We start from the raw sequence: 22,737 nt of genomic DNA, 5'->3' as shown, positions 1-22,737 counted from the left end.
TTTAATTTAAAATTGAGTAAGTTTAATCACGGAGAAAAGAGTTACAGGTCATCCTTGGACTTTTTAAATCTAACAAAATTGTATTTAAAATCCAACAGCAAGAAGGCCAGAAAAGATGGAAGATCAAAAGATTTGATGTTAATTGGAAGAATGAAGTGAGACTAATGGTTAATTCATGGAACCATAATTTTATCATAAAATCACTAGATGGGGTGGTAGAAGGGCTATTAGGTTTCCCATCAATAAAATGTGAGATATTTAAAGACTCCACGGACATGGAAACTCACTTCTACCTCCTTCAGAGGTAATGGCGGGGCTGAGAAGGCCGTTGTGGAATGTCACACCTTCTTGGACATTTCACATACATGATGCTTGAGCAGGACTGAACACCTGTCTGGTCCAGTCCTGGTTAGGCCGGCATGTATGTGAAGTCAGTTTACTAGTCAGAATGGGTTCCAAGGCAACAGCGTGATCAAGATGAGTTCTTCCTTGTCTCTGTTTTTGGCTTGTCTCAGTGCTGAAGTCAATGCAATACAACAGCATGGTCATCTACACTAAGATCTGCCTAAGAAAAAGAATGGCCCCTCCAAGTCTCAGCTGTCAGGGTTTAACCTCGCTCGCTTTACGTGGCTCTTCCCGTCATCCAGATGGCAGAAACCTTCTGTGGCGATGCCTCTCTTATTCTCCTCCATGGGTTCCAAAGGGAAGTCCTGGTCTATGGCCAGTACCTGTCGGACAGTCATGTTAACACGAGCAGTTTTCAAGTAGCTGGCACACACCTGCCAGTCTTCCCTGGAGCAGCACTCTACCACCGAGTCCCTGGGGAGGACAGCTGGGGGAGGTGTTTCTAGGCAGCAGGGCAGACTTTCCCCCTTGGAACTTGGAAGGACCTTTGGAACTGCATGGTTCAACAGGCGGCTGAAACCTGACATTACCATGATGTCACCGCTGTGCATAAACATGGCTGTGGGGGCTTCATCTCTTTTGAGGCCACCCAGGAGAAAAATGGCAGACTGCCCGAAGCTACAAAAAAATAAGTAAAACAATACAAGTCAATAAGTTTCTGTTACTAATCATGTAGGGAAAATTATGGTTAATTGCATAATTTCAACTTGATACTTATTAATCATAAATCTTTCTTTTTGAAGGTAAAATCCAAACTCCATACAAAGAGGAAGAATCTTGCCGAAACCGGTTTGGCTCAGTGGATAGAACGTCCGCCTGTGGACTGAAAGATCCCGGGTTCGATTCCGGTCAAGGGCATGTACCTTGGTTGCAGGCACATCCCCAGTAGGGGGTGTGCAAGAGGCAGCTGATCGATGATTCTCTCTCATCGATGTTTCTAACTATCCTTCTCTCTCCCTTCCTCTCTGTAAAAAATCAATAAAATATATTAAAAACAGGCTCTCTGCTCCTCCTGTTCGACAGACAGCCGCGCCAGCAGCCACAACCCTGAGACATGATGGTGAAGGTCGGAGTGAACGGATTTGGCTGCATTGGGAGCCTGGTTACCAGGGCTGCTATGGAATCTGGCAAAGTGCAAGTTGTCGCCATCAATGACCCCTTCATTGACCTCAACTACATGGTCTACATGTTCCAGTATGATTCTACTCATGGCAAGTTCAAAGGCACCGTCAAGACTGAGAACGGGAAGCTTGTCATCAATGGAAAGCCCATCACTGTCTTCCAGGAGCTAGATCCCGCCAACATCAAATGGGGTGATGCTGGTGCTGAGTATGTTGTAAAGTCCACCGGTGTCTTCACTACCATGGAGAAGGCTGGGGCTCATTTGAAGGGCGGAGCCAGGAGGATCATCATTTCTGCCCCTTCTGCGGATGCCCCATGTTTGTGATGGGTATGAACCATGAGAAATATGACAACTCCCTCAAGATTGTCAGCAGTGCCTCCTGCACCACCAACTGCTTGGCCCCCCTGGCCAAGGTCATCCATGACAACTTTGGCATCGTGGAGGGACTCATGACCACAGTCCATGCCATCACTGCCACCCAGAAGACAGTGGATGGCCCCTCTGGGAAGCTGTGTCAATGATAGCCGAGGGGCTGCCCAGATCATCATTCCTGCTTCTACTGGCGCTGCCAAGGCTGTGGGCAAGGTCATCCCTGAGCTGAATGGGAAGCTCACTAGCATGGCCTTCCGTGTCCCCACCCCCAATGTATTAGTTGTGGATCTGACCTGCTGCCTGGAGAAAGCTGCCAAATACGATATCAAGAAGGTGGTGAAGCAGGCAGCAGAGGGCCCCCTAAAGGGCATCCTGGGCTACACTGAGGACCAGGTTGTCTCCTGCGACTTTAAGAGTGACACCCACTCCTCCACCTTTGATGGCTGGCATTGCCCTCAATAACCACTTTGTAAAGCTCGTTTCCTGGTATGACAATGAATTTGGCTACAGCAACAGGGTGGTGGACCTCATGGTCTACATGGCCACCAAGGAGTAAGAGCCCTCTGGACCAGTAGCCCCAGCAAGAGGAAGAGAGGCCCTCTGCTGCTGGGGAATCCTTGCCCCGGATCAGTCCCCTGACACACTGAGAACCTCCTGACCACCGTTTACACCCCAGAACCCCCGAAGAAGGGGAGGGGTGTAGGAAGCCCTACTTTGTCTGTCGTGCACCATCAATAAAGTTCACTGTACCCAGAAAAAAAAAAAATAATAAATAAATAAATAAAATAAAATAAAATATATTAAAAACAAAACAAAACAAAGAGGAGAAATCTGCAGATCTCTCTGTAGCTCCTGCTGGGTGGCTTTGGGCAGTAACTGACTTTGAACCTCCTTGGAGATCCAAGAGCCAGTGTACCCAGTGGTTAGAGTGAGACCATCCAGATTACAACTCCTCAGATCCATATGGGACACACTCAGGGGGCAGACTCAGTGAGTACCAAAGCCCCACTGAAGCAAGTTCTCCCCATAAGGGTGTCTCCAGCACAGAAGTTCACCCATTGAAGACACAACTGGTCCTCACAGCCAATTGGCCTGGAGGTCAATTCCTCATAGTAATACCAATAGCAATCAAGGCTTAACTACAACAAGACTGTGCACACAGCCCACAAAGGGGTGCACCAAGAGTATCCACCTCAGGTAATTAGGGAGGCTGAGCCACTGGGCCCTATAGGACACCTAGCATACAAAGCCACTCTATCAATACAGGGAAGCAGCCAAAATGCAGAGACAAAGAAACAGATCACAAATAAAGAAATGGAAGAAAGCAAACTACTGGATATAGAGTTCAAAACCACAGTTTTAAAGTTACTCAAGAATCTTCTAGAAATCTCTGAGAAATATAGTAAGACCCTCAAGGATATGAAAAAGGACCAATTAAAAATTAAGTATACACTGACAGAAATAAAGAATAATATACAGAGATGCAACAATAGACTAGAGGATCCCAAGAATCAAGTCAAAGATTTGAAATACAAAGAAGCAGAAAACACCCAACCAGGAAAGCAAAAAGCAAAAAGAATCCAAAAATATGAAGATAGTGTAAGGAGCCTCTGGGACAACTTCAAGTGTACCAATATCCAAATTATGGGGGTTCCAGAAGAAGAGAGAGCAAGATATTGAAAACCTATTTGAAGAAATAATGACAGAAAACTTCCCCTACCTGGTGAAAAAAATAGACTTACAAGTCCAGGAAGCAAAGAGAACCCCAAACAAAAGGAATCGAAAGAGGACCACACCAAGACACACCATAATTAAAATGCCAAGGGCAAGAGACAAAGAGAGAATATTAAAAAAAGGAAGAGGAAAAGTTAGTTACCTACCAGGGAGTATCCATACGACTATCAGCTGATTTCTCAACAGAAACTATGCAGGCCAGACTGGAGTGGCAAGAAATATTCAAAGTGATGAATAGCAAGAACCTACAACCAAGATTACTCTACCCAGCAAAGCTATCATTTAGAATTGAAGGGCAGATAAAGAGCTTCACAGATAAGAAAAAGCTAAAGGTGTTCATCACTGCCAAACCAGTATTATATGAAATGCTCAAGGGTATTCTTTAAGAAGAGGAAGAAGAGGAAAAAGGTAAAGATAAAAATTATGAACAACAAATATATATCTATCAACAAGTATATCTAAAAATCAAGTCAATAAAAATTCAGATGTACAGAATAAACTAGTGAATATAAGAATCTGGGGGATAGAAAGGGAGTGGACTGACAATTCTCGGGGGAAAAAGACTGGACAAAAATTGTACACCAAGCAACAAGCAGACTGTCAAATTACAGCGGGAAGGGGAGGGAGATCCGGGGAAGATAAGAGATCAACAGAAGGACTTGTATACATGCATATAAGTACAACCAATGGACACAAAACTATGGGAAGGGAGGGGCAATGGTATATGTACACAAATAATAATTTAATAAAAAAAACTAAAAAAAAAAAAAAAGTGGAAAAAAAATTGTACACCTATGGATGAGGACAGTGCAGGGGTGGGGTGGGAACTGGGTGCTGGGTGGATGTTTCTAACTCTCTTCCCTCTCCCTTCCTCTCTGTAAAAAATCAATAAAATATATATTTTAAAAATTCTGTTCAGCCACTTCTTAAAAAGAATCAGGGGCAGTACTTTGCACAAATTTAAAGTTATGCTTAGGGAGACAAGAGGAGTAAATTGTTCAGGCTTTTGTGCTTTGCTCTTCTCTCTTCCAAAACAGATACTGACTTAGCTGTATGGCCTTCCCTTTGTCTATTCCACTGACACAATATCTGTCATTAAAAAAGGCAGACTCCATGCAGGCAATCCGATGAATCTCTCCCTCTCTCTTAAAAAAAAAAAAAAAAAAAAAAAAAAAAAAAATATATATATATATATATATATATATATATATATATATATATATTTATATATATATATTTATATATATATATATATTGAGAGAGGAAGGGAGAGGGATAGAGAGAAACATTGATGAGAGAGAAACATTGATCAGCTGCCTCCTGCACCCCCCACCCCCCCTACTGAGAATGTGCCTGAAACTAAGGTATATGCCCTTGACTGGAATTGAACCTGGGACCCTTCATTTCACAGGTCGACCCTTCATTTCACTGAGCCAAACCGGTTAAGGCTTAAACAGAAATATTAACTGTAATTTGGCCATGATTCTTTTTTTTTTTTTTCTTTTTTAAATATATTTTATTGATTTTTTACAGAGAAAAAGGGAGAGAGATAGAGAGCTAGAAACATCGACCAGCTGCCTCTTGCACACCCCCCACCGGGGATGTGCCCGCAACCAAGGTACATGCCCTTGACCGGAATCGAACCCGGGACCTTTCAGTCCGTAGACCGACGCTCTACCGCTGAGCCAAATCGGTTTTGGCTGGCCATGATTCTTAAAGGAGTAAGCTAATTTTACTTATGATGCATTGTTAAAATACTCAGAAGTGAAAGATTATAGAGTCCAGCCATTTTTTAATGTTTGATGGTTTTATTTTATTTCAGTTCAAAATGTTTTTAAAAATGGAGGTGATAAAATGTAATATCAAATCCCCAGAACTAACTTACCTGAATGACAGCAGGGGTTTGGAGTGATCTAGTTCAGATTTGTCCACGTGAATTCCCAGTGTAGAATCTAATCGGTAGTAATTCAGGATACCTGCTTCAGCTCGGAAACCCTGAAATCCACAGGCAGCAGCTACTTGCTCTGAGAGGAAAGCCAGGTCAGAAGGGAAAGGTGTATAATGATCTGCTGAGTATTTCTTTAATAAAAGTAGGGAAAATAAGAAAAATAAATAATGATCTCAGGAAAGTAGGCAACTGCTGTAAGATTAATTACCACTTAAAAAATCATCCCGCTTACATGTAACATTAGCATAATATGATTCAGTCATCCATATTTTGAATTATTAGATTACTGGATGTCCCAAAATATGGATGAATAAATCATGCTCTTCTAGCACTACATCACCTATGCTATAATGAAATAATTACTTCTTTTGAACTTTGAACCCTTTCCAAGCTGTCTATGCACTATTCTTTCTTCTTTGATAACTCAGTTTTTGATAATTTTCCCTCCATGTTTTTCTTAGTAAATGAGGCCCACTTTGAGGATAACAATGTCAACAATAAAAATAATATAAAAAACAATCAGCTAGCATTTATTGTAATCACTACGCAGGCATTATTTAATTATCACAACTACCATCAAGGCAGGTATTATCCTTGTTGAAGGCATAATTCAAACCCAGGTTGTCTAACCTTAAGAAAATCACATGGCCACTTCCCCAAATACAGTTATCTAGTTTTCCATTACTTGGCATCACTAAAAATAAGAGTTATATCATAAACATTTTTGGGCAACACATCATTATTTTGATCAGTTAATATACTTGTTAATAAGCTGGGTTGACTGAAACTATAGAGCTTTTAGAAAGTAACTGGTAGAAGCAAGGTGGTCTACTCCACTCTGTTTTATTCAGTTTACTCTCAGAATTAGTCTTTTTACTTGGTTGCAAATATCTCATTTAGATAAGAGAAACTGTGCTGCCACTGATAAAGGAGGCATTCTCTGAAGTACAGAGGTACAGAAAAAAACAAAACAAACCTGTACCTCAAACAAAACAAAACAAAACAAAGCAAAAACACATAACCATGAGACTTCGTTAATTTTAGGACATTCTTTCCCCATCTCTCTCCTGCTCAGACCTTATGTAGCAGGCAGTGGTATTTAGATTCTGAAAGTCCTTTTGTAAATTGATGAGAACACCAGAAGTATATGGATCCGCTTTTATTCCAGGAAGATATTATATAGAAAATGCTCAACAATAAACAATAAACAATGGAAATAAAGATCATAATTGGCAACTGCTCTTGAGTACAGTATAAAAACCCCCCCCGACATTCCTGAAACCTTAGAGAAAACACTGATAGTCTTTGATAAAATACCATAATATGAGTGCAAATGAAAAAGAAATTTTCTCTTGATACATTATTCATATCTCTTGAGATACTGTATCAAGGAGCTTTTAAGAGGAAATAAATAAGAGAGATGCTTCTGAAAATAGATAATATGATACTGTAAGCTTGGCTAGGAAGAAAGCCCACTATGTGTGCCCAAGAAGCATAAAAAAGGAAAATAATAGAATTAGCAAAAAAAATTTGGATACCTTACTGTCCCAGTTATAATGGTAGCCTAGGGTCACCCACCGCAGTTTCTCAAGTAAGCTTCGGGGTCTCCGTTTATTCACTTCTTTGTTTCTGCAAAAATTAGACACAAAGAATTTATTAGGATATAGTCACAGTAAATGGCAACAACAGCCGTTTGTATGGACCCTAGAATCTAAATTTGGTATTCTATGGAATAAGCTGTTATCCAAGATATTGATAAGGGAAATTAGAACAGGTAAGTGAGTTGACCAAGAATATAATATTAAAAAACACCTGGCCAGTGTGGCTCAATGATTGAGCATTGACCCATGAACCAGGAAGTTATCAGTTCGATTGATAATTTTCCCTCCATGTTTTTCTTAGTAAATGAGGCCCACTTTGAGGATAACAATGCCAACAATAAAAATAATATAAAAAACAATCAGCTAGCATTTATTGTAATCACTGCGCAGGCATTATTTAATTATCACAACTACCATCAAGGCAGGTATTATCCTTGTTGAAGGCATAATTCAAACCCAGGTTGTCTAACCTTAAGAAAATCACATGGCCACTTCCCCAAATACAGTTATCTAGTTTTCCATTACTTGGCATCACTAAAAATAAGGGTAAGGAAGACCTACTCTTGCATGAATTTTCTGCATTGGGTCTCTAGTATAAACATAAATAAATAAATAAAACACAAGGAGGCCAAGAAGGTTCAATGCCAATAGAGCTGCCATATCCACCCATAGGAATGCAAATCACAGACCCTCTCTCTTTCTGATGCTCTCTGGGAATGCGGGGAAAGCTGGCACTACTGTCATGTACCCTAACTGACCATGATTCTACGACCTTAAATAGCTTATCCAGTGCAATCCTTTTGTTTCCCAGATGAGGAAAAAAACACATTATTAGGCAGTGATGGAAGAACTCAGGCCCTAATCTACTTTTAATGCTGTCAGCAATATCTGAACATATGAGTTTTTTCACCCTTGACAATAGAAGGTATGGCTATAACATCTTTTATTTTTTTTTATAATTTATTAGACAAAATTACTATTTCACTATTGTTTACAGGATGGTTTATTAAAGAGATTCGTCTGACCTACCTTAGAAGAAGACAACTGGAATTGTTATCACAAGGAAAAAAACCCAATTATTTAAAAACACAGGCTGGTTTAATAACAAACTCTAAGCTCTCTTTGACTAATTTCACTCAAACCGCACCATTAGAACCATTAAACTACATATAGAACAGACAAAACTGGTACAGAGTCCTAAGAGGCTGTTCTAGACTTCTCACATACTATCTTATTTAATTCTCACATTAAAATGAGGAAAGGATTACTATGAGGCATAGAAAAGTTAAGAAACTTGCCCAATGGAACAGCGTGAGGAGTCTTAGAGGGAAGGCAGGTAGAAGGGCGGGGAGGGAGATGATCAACCAAAGACTTGTATGCATATATGCATAACCATAGCACAGACAATAAGATGCTGAAGGCCTGGACAGGGGGGCAGGGGTAGGCTGGAGGAGGTCAATGGGGGAAAAGGGAGGACAAATGTAATACTCTCAACAATAAAGAATTATTAAAACAAAACAAAAAAGAAACTTGCTCGAGTTTACAAAATGTTTAAATGGCAGAACCAGGATTTGAACCTAGGCAATCTGATTCTAGAAACAGTGCTCTATATAGCACTAAGCCCATTATAATCTGGTCTTAACCTTCTCTTTCTGCTTCTCCTCTTGCCAAGTCTATTCATGACTTCTAGGAAGCATTTTCCATAATCTACTTCCAATCTAGCTTCCTAATTTACCATTCCAATCTATACTAATAAAAGGGTAATATGCTAATTAGACAGGGTGACCGGATATTTTCCGTATGACCAACTTCCTCTGGACAATTAGGGGTGACTAGGTCGGCAAGGCAGTTGGGGGGCAACCAGGCTGGCAGAGGGATAGTTGAGGGGCAACCAGGCTGGCAGGGAGGCAGTTTGGGGGTGACTAGGCTGACAGAGGGCCAGTTAGAAGCCAGCAGTCCAGGATTGAGAGAGGGATGTTCAACTGCAGGATCGAGCCTAAACCAGCAGTCAGACATCCCCTGAGGAGTCCCTGACTGGAGAGGGTATAGGCAGGGCTGAGGGATCCCTCCCCCACATGCACAAATGTTGTGTACCGGGCTTCTATTGTAGTAACCCTGTATAATACAAGGCCAGGGACCATAAGCAGAATGACCACTCAACCAGTCACCATGAAGTGCATTAACCACTTCTTGTACCACACACCATCCCAGCCTGTGAGCTACAGCTCATGGCGGCAGGCAGGGCTACTTGTGGCTCCCTGCGGTGGCTTGTGGTGGGGCAGTGAGCAGCAGCAAGCAGAGGCAAGCTACACACGCACAATTTCATGCACTGGGCCTTTAGTCATCCTATATAATAAAAACCTGATATATAAATCAACTGAACATCAGAATGACCAGTCTCTGTGATGCGCACTGACCACCAGGGGGCAGGCACTCAATGTAGGAGCTGCCTCCTGGTGGTCAGTGAGCACCCATAGGGGGAGCGCTGCTCAGCCAGAAGCCAGGATCATGGCTGGTGAGCACAGCGGCAGTGGCAGGAACCTCTCCTGCATCTGCTTAGGCAGGAGGTAAGGAGCAAAGGGTCCCAGACTACAAGAGCCCCAGATTGCGAGATGGATGATTGCTTGCGGGCTTAAGCCCGAGGGGATACTCCTGCATGGAGCATCTGCCCTCTGGTGGTCAGTGCGCATCATAGCAGCCAGTTATTCTGCTGTGTGGTTGATTTGCATGTTAGCTTTTTATTACATAGGATTCCTGTACTTGACAAATTACATTATATGGTTATTGGAGGCCTGATGCATGAATTCGTGTTTGGGTGGGATCCAGTCCACCCGTCCTGATTGCGGCAGATGGGGCTGGGCAGGCTGAGGGGAGGGGCTGCAGGAGGTTGGCAGGCTGGCCCTGCCCCTAATGGAGCTGGTTGGCTGGCCACAGTATCACAGCGACCAGTCATTCAAGTTGCTTGGCATATATATATATGTGTGTGTGTGTGTGTGTGTGTGTGTGTGTGTGTGTGTGTGTGTCTCTGTCCTTATCTAACCTACAAATTCCTGAAAGGCAGGAAGTGTCTTATCTGTCTTTGAATCTTTAACACTTAAACACAGTATTTGATACATAGCAGAAACTCAGTAATTGTTGAATAAATGCACACATCCTGCGCTCCTATCTCACAGAACTTACTCTGTATTAAATATTATCTCTTGGAGGATCCAAGATGGCTGCGCCCAGGTGAACACCTAGCCGCAGCCGCGCACAACAATTTCAATAAAATACAACTAAAATATAAAACGGATATTGCCCAGAACTACAGGAAGGTTGACTGGAAATTCTACAGTGAGAAGCAAGGAGAAAACCAGAAGGAGGTGCGGAGGAGCTGGAAAAGCCAAGGTACGGAGACGCGGCGCGCGGAGAGGACGGAGCCCGGAGAGGAGGGAGGCCGAGTGCCTGGCGGGCGTTCCCTAGCGGAAAGGAGATAAAACTCCGACTGTGCTGGGCCCCCGACTGCTCTGATCCCCAGTTTTAAGCCAGACCCCGGGGACTCAGGCTCAGCCATAGGGAGCCCGGCTGTAAGGCGGAACCCCAGGGAAGTGGCGAAAGGAGGTCCCGGTGGTGCGCACACTGCGCACAGAGAAGGGACGGTCGGCTGTGCCGCGGGATTGCCCTGACAGGAAGGAGACTGGGGCTCCAGACTGCTCTGAACGCCACCTCCAACTCCACTTCCAACTGAACTGAACCCCAATACCGGGCTCATTGGGGGAGAGCATAGACTGTTTGGCAGCAGGCGAAAATCAAGGGCACCTTTCTCTCAGAGGCGCCGGCAGCAGCGAGCACTGACGGACCCGCATAGGGCGGGGCTGACAGAAGCCAAAGCTGCAGGCTCCACCCTGAAACCCCGTCCCATCTGTAACTGCGAAATGCGACAACAAAATAGATCACAAACGAAAGAAATGGAGGACAAAAAACGTCTGGATATAGAGTTCAAATCTACGCTTATAAGGTTTTTCAAGAATTTCCTAGAAAAGATGGATAAGACCTATGAGGATATGAAAAGAGATCAACTAGAATTAATAAGGAGTCATCGAGAAATGATAAGGGATCAACAAGAAATAAAGAATACATTGTCTGAAATAAAAAATATTTTACAGAGTCCTAAAAACAGAAGGGAAGATCACAAGAATCAAGTCAAAGATTTGGAACATAAAGAGCCAGAAGACACTCCTCCACAGAAGCTAGAAGGCAAGAGAATCCAGAAAATTGAAGATAATATAAGAAACCTCTGGGACAACTTCAAGCGAACCAACATCAGAATTACTGGGGTCCCAGAAGATGAGAGAAAGCAAGATATCGAAAACATACTGAAAGAAATAGTGACAGAAAACTTCCCCCACCTGGTGAAAGAATTAGACTTACAAGTCCAGGAAGCGCACAGAACTCCAAACAAAAGGAATCCAAAGAGGACCACACCGAGACACATCATTATTAAAATTCCAAGAGCAAAAGACAAAGAGAGAATATTAAAAGAAGCAAGAGCAAAGAAAGTAGTAATCTATAAAGGAGCACCTATACGATTGTCAGCTGACTTCTCAACAGAAACCATGCAGGCCAGACGGGAATGGCAAGAAATATTCAAGGTGATGAATAGCAAGAACCTACAGCCAAAAATAATCTACCCAGCAAAGCTATCACTCAGAATCGAAGGCCAGATAAAGAGCTTCACTAATAAAAAAAAAAGCTAAAGGAGTTCATCACCGCCAAACCAGAATTATATGAATTGCTGAAGGGGGTTCTTTCAGAAGAGAAAGTAAACAAAGATAAAAATTATGAACAACAAATACGTAACTATCAACAAGTGAATCGAAAAACCAAGGAAATTAAAAAAATCTGATGAACAATATTAACTATTGTATATAATAGAATCAGAGGTATGGAAGGGGAGTGAACTGATGATTCTTGGGGAAAAGGGGAGAGGGGGGCATGGGAAGAGACTGAACATAAACTGTGCACCTATGGATGAGGACAATGGGGAGAGGGGAAAGGGCAGAGGGTGGGGTGGGAACCTGGTGGAGGACAGCAATGGTGGGGGGGAAAAAAAGGAACATTTGTAATAATATGAACAATAAAAACTTATTAAAAAAAAAAAAAAAATTAGGCCCAGCCAGTGTGGCTCAGCAGTTGAACGTCAACTATGAACCAGAAGGCCATAGTTCAATTCCCAGTCAGGGCACATATCCAGGTGGCAGGCTCAATCCCCAGTAGAGGACATACTGAGGCAGCCAATCAAATATTCTCTCACCACTGATGTTTCTCTCTCCCTCTCCCTTCCTCTCAGAAGTCAATAAAAATATATGTATATATTTTTAAATGTAGCCGAATGTCAGAATTAGGAAGGATTTCATTTAAAAAGACCTAAAAAAAAAAAAAAATATTATCTTTTTTTTGCCGAAACCGGTTTGGCTCAGTGGATAGAGCGTCGGCTTGGGTACTGAAAGGTCCCGGGTTCGATTCCGGTCAAGGGCATGCACAATGGTTGCAGGCATATCCCCAGTAGGGAGTGTGCAAAAGGCATCTGATCGATGACTCTCTCTCATCGGTGTTTTTAACTTTCTATCTCTCTCCCTTCCTCTCTGTACAAAATCAATAAAAATATATTTAAAAAAAAATATTATCTCTTTTTGAAGGCTGCTTTCTCTACTCAAAACAGTGTTTTTTTGTTTTTGTTTTTAAAAAAAAAATATATTTCATTAATTTTTTACAGAGAGGAAGGGAGAGAGATAGAGAGCTAGAAATGTCGATGAGAGAGAAACATCGACCAGTTGCCTCTTGCACACCCCCTACCGGGGATGTGCCCACAACCAAGGTACATGCCCTTGACAGGAATCGAACCCGGGACCTTTCAGTCCGCAAACGACGCTCTACCACTGAGCCAAACCGGTTTCGGCAAAACAGTGTTTTTCTGACTGGCCAAATTCCTAGTCGTTTTTGAAGACCCAGTTCAAATAGACAGAGGGGGAAAAGATGACAATGAACTATAAAAGTAATTTTTAAATTCTTTCACACTTCCTTCCTGGTTGAAAGAATTATTTCTTCTTCTGGCCCCCACATCATTTTTCTTGTTGAGCACTATTATAATTATTCCTGTTCATATTGAGTTCCTGCCACAGATTATGCACTCCTGAGTACAGGGATAATGGCCTACTTATCTATGTTTCACCAATGTTCAGCATCATGCCTGGTACATGACTGACCCACAAGAAATAGTTGTGGGGGAAAAAAAAAAAAAGGAAGAAATAGTTGTGAAATGAATGAATGTTGAAAAAACATTAAGGTATAAACATTAGTTCTCATGAAAAACAACTGATCTGCCATAAAACAGCTGCTAGAATTGACTTTGTCTAGGAGAGCAGAAATAAAGAGCTTTCAGAGTTACTGTTTGCCAGGATACCAGTCTTCACAGAAACTCACTTTAAGTAGAAAAAAGGGGGGGAAAAAAGAAGGAAAAAAAAAAAAAGAAGGAAAAAAGGGCCGAAGGTGAATGAAAATAGATTATCTGGTGATTACTGAGGATGAACTTGATACCTAAGCTATAAGCAAATCTTTGAAATGGATCTCAATTTAATATAATTGTCAAAACATCTGCCCAAATGTTCCAGAGGGAAGAATTTAATTTTGCTGCATTTGCCGAAACCGGTTAGGCTCAGTGGATAGAGCGTCAGCCTGCGGACTGAAAGGTCCCAGGTTCGATTCCAGTCAAGGGTAGTATGTGCCTTGGTTACAGGCACATCCCCAGTGTGGGGTGTGCAAGAGGCAGCTGATCGATGATTCTCTCTCATAGATGTTTCTAACTCTCTATCCCTCTCTCTTCCTCTCTGTAAAAAATCAATAAATATATTTAAAAAACAAAAAATTTGCTGCATTTGTGTAGAAATGAGGGAAAAATAAACAGGCCAGTTACTTTCACTGCATTGTTATAAAATGGTTCCTTTAAAGATTTGTGATGGCCGAAACCGGTTTGGCTCAATGGATAGAGCGTCGGCTTGGGAACTGAAAGGTCCTGGGTTCAATTCCGGTCAAGGGCATGTGTACCTTGGTTGCGGGCATATCCCCAGTAGGGGGTGTGCAAGAGGCAGCTGATCGATGACTCTCTCTCATCGATGTTTCTATCTCTATCTCTCTCCCTTCCTCTCTGTACAAAATCAATAAAATATATTTTTTAAAAATTGATAAAGATCTGTGATGACTTGAGATGAATGCTAACATTTTATTGTGATTGATAAAACCTACCTGAGAAACTCCTTGCTCTGTTCCCATAGATCTTGGGTCTCTTCTTTAGTCATGTGTTTGTCCAGGTTACATACATTAGGTTTCTGGGAATATAACTTAAGGCACTGCTTCACCCAGTGCCACTGGTAACCTGGGAGGAAGGGGTTTGGGATGAAAATAAAACCTAATAAAAGATGGGTGGGAAAGAAAGGAGAGGAGGAAATTCTCCATCAGTTATTCAGATAGTTTATTTCTGTTGACTTCCTTATACCCTCTACTTTACTATTTACTCTCCATTTTCCTTTGCTCAATGCTTCCAGTGGCTTCCATTGCTTATAAGCAAATGTTTTCATTTCTATTCTCCAATTTTACAGGAAGAGCAATTCCTTCAGGTTAGTAAAAAATTAAGTTTGATGATCACTAGCCATCTACCACTATGTAAATACCTTTGGCTTTTGGGGTTACTCTCAAGGGAAACAAACATCCCATAATTATTATTTGTGTTACCCCAAAGCAAATTTTAGAATTGAAACCGCCAAAAGTATTCCCTTAAATTTTTACCTGGTGTCACATGTACAGAGGTGGCTGCTTCCAGCAGTTACTACCTTTAATATTTCAGTGTGCCCTTTTTGCCCTTTCCGTTTTCTATTTTCTGGCTACTGAGTCTATAAATTATCATGGTTATAATAATTGGTATGATTTCTGCCTCCTGACTAATATAGCAGGGAAGGAATATGGTATGTACATCTGTTAGGTATGGCACGATGCAAATACCTACAGCATGCTGAAAAGATTCTTATGACCTTAAAAGTAATTTCACCTCACTTTTCTCCTTTGTAAAAGAGCAATAACAACATTTAAAAAAAATATTTTTATTGATTTTTTACAGAGAGGAAGGGAGAGGGATAGAGTCAGAAACATCGATGAGAGAGAAACATCGATGAGAGAGAAACATCGATCAGCTGTCTCCTGCACACCCTTTACTGGGGATATGCCCGCAACCAAGGTCCCTTGACTGGAATCAAACCTGGGACCTTTCAGTCTGCAGGCTGATGCTCTATCCACCGAGCCAAACCGGTTTTGGCAATAATAACATTTAACTAGAATCCTATGCATGGCAAGGATTTATTCATCAAGCATTCAACAGACACATACTGTGCACTTTCTTAAGAACTTAAGAGTTGAAAATTTTTATCCTTCATGAAATACCTGCAAATAGGACAATAGAGTTATACAGATAATGTCTTATGTATTTTTTAATTTTAGTTTTTTTTAATTAAATTATTATCTGTATGTATAGGAGGGAAGCAATGTTAAAATATGTACACAGATAATAATTTTAGTTTTTAACTGAATTTATTGGAATGACATTGGTTTATAAAATTATATAGATTTCAGGTGCACAATTCTGCAATATGTTATCTGTATACTGTATTGTGTTTACTACCTCAAGTCAAGTCTCCTTCCATTACCATCTTTCCCTCCTCTCCCCTGTTCTACCTCTCCCCAACCCCCCTTTCCTTCTGGTAATCACTGTAGGGAGCAGTTATAGGGTTAAGCCTCAGACTGACCTGCTGGCAAAGCCAAAAACAAGTCCCAGCTTAGAGGGCACAGCCCTCTTATCATAATTAATCTTGACCTTATGACATTCCCTAGATCCATCCTGGTTAGCTAATGGGCTGTGGGAGGTGCAGCAAGTGCTGCCAAAACAAGTGAAACTCACAAGAACATTGTAACTATGGTGACCACTACCTTGTTTACCTCTGACTATAAAATAAAGGCTCAGCTTGCCATCTGGATCTGTTCTGTGGCCTCAGTCAGGCACAGGAGATCCACCTAGACCCAGCTTATTCTCTTTGTCTTTTCTACATCCTTCGCCGCCCTCCTTCAGGCTTGCTGAACCCTTGGCTGTGCTAGCGAGGCACAAATCACCAAACTGTTGTCTGAGTCTATGAATAAGTTTTTTTTTGTTGTTGTTTTTTTTTTTGCTTAAACCCTTCACCTTTTTGACTGAGCCCCTTAACACCCCCACCCCCCTCTGACCAGATAATATCTTTTAAAAGCCTGGTTGAAAAAAGAAACAAAGGCTGAGGAGTAATCAAAGAAGAATAAAGAAATAAGGGGAGAGTTTATGGTTTTTAGGGTTTAAAAAGACTGAAGCATGCTTATAGTTTGTGTGGAAAGAGCCAGTTGAAGAGAACTGATTAAATGAAGTGAGGAAAGGAATAGCAAGGTCTTGAAAGCTGGAGGAAGTAAAAGAAGGTGGAGTCAGAGGTGAAAGGGCTGGCTGAGTTGAAGGAACTCTTCTTTCTCTAAAGTTGGAGGACAGGAATGAGAATACTTGCTTATAAACGTGGAGGTTATTTTTGTATTTCATGTACTAGTAAAATTATCCAAATAATTAGGAGAATGACAGAACTATTTTGGAAAAAAAAAAAAAAAAAAAAGGTATAAAACTCCCCAATAATCTACCACATGCTATTACCATTTAAAAAGAAAAGATTAGTTGAAACCGGTTTGGCTCAGTGGATAGAGCATCGGCCTGCGGACTGAAAGGTCCCAGGTTCGATTCCGGTCAAGGGCATGTACCTTGGTTGCGGGCACGTACCTTGGTTGCGGGCACATCCCCAGTAGGGGGTGTGCAAGAGGCAGCTGATTAATGATTCTCTCCCATCGATGTTTCTAACTCTCTATCCCTCTCTTCCTCTCTGTAAAAAAAAAAAAAAAAATCAATAAAATATATTTAAAAAAATAGACCTAACCAGTTTGGCTCAGTGGATAGAGCGTCGGCCTGCAGACTGAAAAGTCCCAGGTTTGATTCCAGTCAAGAGCATGTACCTTGGTTGTGGGCACATCCCCAGTGTGGGGTGTGCAGGAGGCAGCTCATCGATGTTTCTGACTCTCTATCCCTCTCCCTTCCTCTCTGTAAAAAAAAAAAAAAATCAATAAAATATTAAAATATATGTATTGATATATTAAAAAATAATAAAGTAAAAAGAAATAAAAAGAAAAGATTATACCACTACCAGCTCGACATCCACCCCCCCACCCCCCACCCCTGTTCAGCAAATATGAGATTAAAGTAAGAATACCCTGACCCAGTCTAAGTCTAAATAGTGACAGGAAATTTAATACCTTTTCAGGCAGTCCATTTCAGACAACTGCTGTTATCCTTTCACTGAGTTAAAATTTGCCTCTTTCAAATTTTCATGAATTGGCCTTAGGTTCTGACACACAGAGCAAGCCTACATTAGCTTTTTTTTTTTTTTTTTTTTACAGAGAGGAAAGTAGACAGATGGAGAGTTAGAAACATTGAGAGAGAAACATTGATTAGCTGCCTCCTGCACACCCCCTACTGAGGATGTGCCCACAACCAAGGTTTATGCCCTTGACCAGAATCGAACCTGGGACCCTTGAGTCCGCAGGCAGACATTCTATCCATTGAGCCAAACCGGTTAGGGCCCACATTAGCTTTTAATTCTTCTTGAATAATGTTTCAAGCTTTATAGCTAACATTTAATGACTATTTACTATGTGCCAGGCATTGACCTAACACTTTACTGGATACTCATATTTAATCCTCACTATAATCTTATAAAGTGGGTAGTATTTTTACACATTGTATATATGAGGAAGCTGAGGCCAAGAGATTAAGAAATTTGCCCAAGGTTATATAGTAGTAGATAATTTAAGATAGTATGGTGTCAGAACCTAAGCTCTAACCACTAGTATGCACTATTTTCCATCCCTTCTTATGCACAACTTTTCAAATGTTCAACGCTATCACGTTCCCCCTCAAGTCTACTTGTCCCCGGATTCAGTTTCTGGTCTTCAGACCCATCATCTTCCTGCTCACTCTCATAAGGACAAGATGTGGTACGCCTAGGCTCCTTCAGAATAAACAGAATCCACAGTAAACACAATCCTTCCAATCAAGTCAGAGTAAGAAGATACTGTCACCTCCCCTATTTTGGACATTATAATTCTATTAAATGCAGCTTATAATGGCTAGGAAATCAGAATAAAGACTCCAGGGACACATTTACCATAGGTACCAACTTAAATGATGTCGCTTAAGTGTAAAATCCTAGAAAACCAAAGACATCAATTTGGAGAAAAGAAAACCAAAGTAGGGTTGACAATCTTGTAGCCTGAACAATTTGTTAAGGGAAGAAGGCACAATTACAGAAACATGGCATTGAATACAGGAGCTAGGTCTGAAAGGTACAGGGCAGCCTTCAAGAACAAAGTGATTAAAAGACTGATGGTGATGCCTGCTCGTTTACCTAAACTCATGGGGAGCAATGCTTTCATATATATAGGCCATTTGATTGTTCCTTCGGTGACTTCAGTCGTAAGATCATCTTCAGTTCTTTAATACAGAACTAAAGTTCATAAGGCCTTTTATAGGATGTATTAAAGCTGTACACCTTCCAGCCCTGGCCAGTGTGGCTTAGTTGGTTGGGGCATTTTCCTATACACTGAAATGTAGTGGGTTTGATTCCTGGTCAGGGCATATACCTAGGTTGAGTTCGGTTCCTGGTTGGGGCATGAGGGAGGCAACTGATCAATCAATGTTCTCTTTCACACAGATGTCTCTCTCAAAATCCCAATTTTTTAAAAAGCTATTACACCTTCTCTTATTAACAAATACTTTAGTGGTCATACTATTTTAAAAGCTGTAATATAGACCTGGCCCTTAGCACACAAATTATTATTTCTTTTTAGGGGTATCACTTGCTTTTAATCCATATTTGAAATCACAAGTGCAATGATAACTTTACGAGTACTATGTCCTCTAGAAAGAAACCAGGTGACAAATGTAAGATTACTTGGCCAAATAAAACATTGCCATAACTTCTGAATAGTTCTTAATAATAGTCTTATTACTTTATCTGCAAAGTGAGCTATCCAATATCACTAAAATTTTAGGACTTTTGATCTCATTACTGTAATTTTTTCAAATGTTTGGCCTTGATGATGCCAATAATTTTTTTTGTTGTTAAGTCATTTGAGAATACAGGGATTTTGTGACTGGAGTGACCATTTTTTATTTTTTAAAATATATTTTTATTCATTTCAGAGGAAGAGAGAGATAGAAACATCAATGATGAGAGACTCAATGATGGCTGCCTTCTGAACACTCCACACTATGGATCCAGCCCGCAATATCAGCATGTGGCCTGACCCCTGGTTCATAGGATGACACTCAACCACAGAGCCATGCCAGCCAGCCTGGAGTGACCATTATTAATTATTCTATCACTCAAAGTGGTTCTACTACCAGAGTAGGTAGGTGTTCAGAGAGATGCAGCAGGGAGCCCGGAGTCACTGTCATATTTTTCATTTGTACTTACTGTGCAATATAAGCAGCACTAGTGACTCCTGTTCTGTCCTTTAGGAGTGCTACATAAATGGAAATCTTAGATGAGGCAGAATTTAGATGGGCTTGGAGAGTGGAACATTTCTGTGTGTTTGCTGTTCTTCTTTTGTCTATTTACTAGCTCCTCTTCTAAAATTAAGATAAAATACTGAATTCACCTTGTACATCACCTGTACTCACCAGGATAGCCTTCGAGTCCATAAGCTCGCCAACTGCTGACTGGCTGAAGTCCTGCTCTATGTGCATCGTGGTCACTGACTGAGGACACACTCAGCTGAGTTCTGACCACCTGGCAAAAAGGAAACAAGTCAGAGGGCTAAAGTTATTTTACAGATCAAACCTGAGAACTTCAAAGCTCTAAAGATATTTCTGCTATGGGGCAAAGTTAGGAGTCATAAGTCTGGGATCCTAAATTTAGTCCCATCACTTAGTAAAAATTAGATAAATCACTTCTTAGAGGTTGTTTCCTCATCCATATACTAGCCACTAGAGAGATACATAAAATTAAGTTAATAATGGGAAGCAGGCTGATTTTTGCCTTAAATACCTTTTCGATATCATACCTTTGTGATATCTTTCAGGACTCTGGTGTTTGGTGTACTGGAATACTCCCAGTCGCAATGCTGTTTACTTCTGTTAGGGCTAATAATAATGCTTCTGAGGCATTTGTATACAGTTGGTGTTTATTTTTATTGATTTCAGAGAGGAAAGGAAGAGGGAGAGATAGAAACATCAATGATGAGAATCACTGATTGGCTGCCTCCTGCACGCCCCCTGGTGGGGATTGAGCCTAGGCATGTGCCCTTGACTGGAATCAAACCAAGGATCCTTCAGTCCTCAGGCTGATGCTCTATCAACTGAGCCAAACCAGCTAGGGCTTCAGTTGGTGTTTAAACGGAGCTATGAAGAACACTAGGCTGGGGAGGGTGAGAAAATGGAAAGGGAGTACTCAAACCATACAATCCATCAATAAAACATTAGGAACCCTGTTTGTTAAAAGTACAATATGTATTCTTTTATTTATTTATTTAATAAATTTTTTATTGATTTCAGAGAGAGCGTGAAAGAGATAGAAACATCAATGATGAATCACTGATCGGCTGCCTTTTGCAGGCCCCCTACTGGGGACTGAGTTTGCAACCTGGGCATGCGCCCTTGACCAAATGGAACCCGGGCCCTTCAGTACATAGGTCAATACTCTATCCACTGAGCCAAACTGGCTAGTGCAATCCGAGCTTTTAAAAAGCTTTTCTGTTGTGCCCTCCCCCACACCCCCTTGCCAAACTGTTGCCGTCACTTCCTCCACTGCTCTCATTAGGTGTCTTTTAACAGTAACTTTCTTCTCTAAGTTGCTACTTTCAATGTTTTGAGTAGGATAACTAAATAACAAAGTTTTTATTACTCAATAGTGTATTTATTGAGTACTTACTGTTTTGTGCTACACACAAGGGCTCCTTCTCAGGTGACTTAATTCTAAAAGTAGTATATATTATGGTCAAGTTTTGGGCAAAAGTAGCTGAATAAGGGTCTGAGGGATTCTCCCATGAATCAACTGTATTATTGCAGGCGAGCAGACTTTCTGGGTTGTTCTGACAACTCTAAGACCATTTCTGCTAACAAGCGAAGCTTCTTAAGAAGCCAACTTCGAGACAAATATGGTGGTATTGTGGCATCCCAATTTTATTGAGAACTATTTTTAAAAAAATATATTTTTATTTATTTTTCGCAGAGAAGGGAGAGGGATAGAGAGCTAGAAACATAGATGAGAGAGAATCATTGATCAGCTGCCTCCTGCACATCCCCCACCGGGGATGTGCCTGCAACCAACATACGTGCCCTTGACCAGAATCGAATCTGGGACCTTTCAGTCCGCAGACTGACGCTCTACCACTGGGCCAAACCGGTTTAGGCTTATTGAGAACTATTACTAGGCTTGGAAAGAATGCCTCACCCAGCCATCTGTGGATAATACCAAGGGCAAATTAAGGATCAGGTATCCTCAAGTATTAAATAACTGTAAAGAAAATATACAGGGGGCGGGGGGGGGCAGCACTGGAGAAATAAGAACACAATGTAATACCTTAATCAATAAATATATATTACACTGTAGTTGTGGTTTTCCCTGTGTACCCTGCGCCCCGCCCAAAGGCAGAAATAATGTATGATGCTTAAATTCGTTATCCCTTCACTTTCAACTTGAGAGAGATTATCTCCTTCTTTCTAGGAGGCTCAGACAAGACCGGTATCAGTTTTATGGACAAGAGCGATCTCTATCAGTTTTGGGGTTATTCGGGTAGCTGGCTTTTTAAAAACTGCTGAGCGCTACCCTAACGTCTACGTCTACGAATACAGTTTACGGTATTTATTTATTTATTTATTTATTTATTTATTTCACAAATCGAAGTAGAAATACAAGTGGACAGTTAATGGAAGGAATCAATACCAATTCGCAGACATTTTTTGACCGAGGACACCGCCACGAAGGGCCACGTGGGGATTGAGTTTGCAACCTGGGCATAAGCAAACCAGTTTGCAAACCAGCTGCAGAGCTCTTCATCGTGGGCAGTTCACCTCCGTGCCCCCGGAGGGCGGGGGTCGCTCCATGACAACCAGTGTGGGAGCGAAAAGTGACGGGGAGGGCAATGACAGCCTTCCGGGAAGCGAGGTAGGACCTCGGGGCGGCGCGCCGCTCCTCTCCGTACCTTGTGGGCCGCGGGCCCCGGGCCGCGGGCTGTCTGGGCCGCCGAGAAGTCGATGACCCCTCCCAGGTCTGCGGTCCCCGGGCGGCTCTGCCGGTAGAAGCGGAAAAGCTTCCGAAAGGCGTCCTCCGCAGGCTCCGTCGCTAGCGTAGCCACGGAACCCAAGGCGGCCGCCATCTTCCCCATCTCGCTGCCCGGCCTCCTCTGCCCCG

At 41.6% G+C, this 22,737-nt stretch overlaps 1 protein-coding gene and 1 pseudogene across 3 annotated transcripts; one reads left to right on the top strand and one right to left on the bottom strand.

The window, feature by feature from the left end:
• Window positions 1-22,711, bottom strand: ALKBH1 (alkB homolog 1, histone H2A dioxygenase). Of its 3 annotated transcripts, none has more exons than XM_036430197.2 (7): window positions 22,529-22,711; window positions 20,007-20,115; window positions 14,465-14,627; window positions 7,121-7,211; window positions 5,520-5,713; window positions 585-1,023; window positions 1-554 (listed from the first exon to the last, which is right to left on the bottom strand). In XM_036430197.2, exons 1-6 carry the CDS (start codon window positions 22,709-22,711, stop codon window positions 594-596), a joined length of 1,170 nt encoding a protein of 389 aa, XP_036286090.1. In that variant the 3' UTR covers window positions 1-554; window positions 585-593. The 3 variants fall into 3 exon arrangements, with proteins under 3 accessions (XP_036286090.1, XP_036286098.1, XP_036286107.1); XM_036430205.2 differs by having other exon boundaries at window positions 19,985-20,115; window positions 22,529-22,679; XM_036430214.2 differs by lacking the exon at window positions 22,529-22,711 and adding an exon at window positions 20,390-20,602 and having other exon boundaries at window positions 19,985-20,115.
• LOC118714795 lies at window positions 1,424-2,721 on the top strand (annotated as a pseudogene).
• Window positions 22,712-22,737: the final 26 nt, after the last annotated feature.

This window comes from Pipistrellus kuhlii, unplaced genomic scaffold (genome assembly GCF_014108245.1).
Source record: "Pipistrellus kuhlii isolate mPipKuh1 unplaced genomic scaffold, mPipKuh1.p scaffold_m20_p_1, whole genome shotgun sequence".
NCBI classification, from domain to species: Eukaryota; Metazoa; Chordata; class Mammalia; order Chiroptera; family Vespertilionidae; genus Pipistrellus; species Pipistrellus kuhlii.
This window is presented reverse-complemented; position numbering and strand designations above follow the sequence as displayed.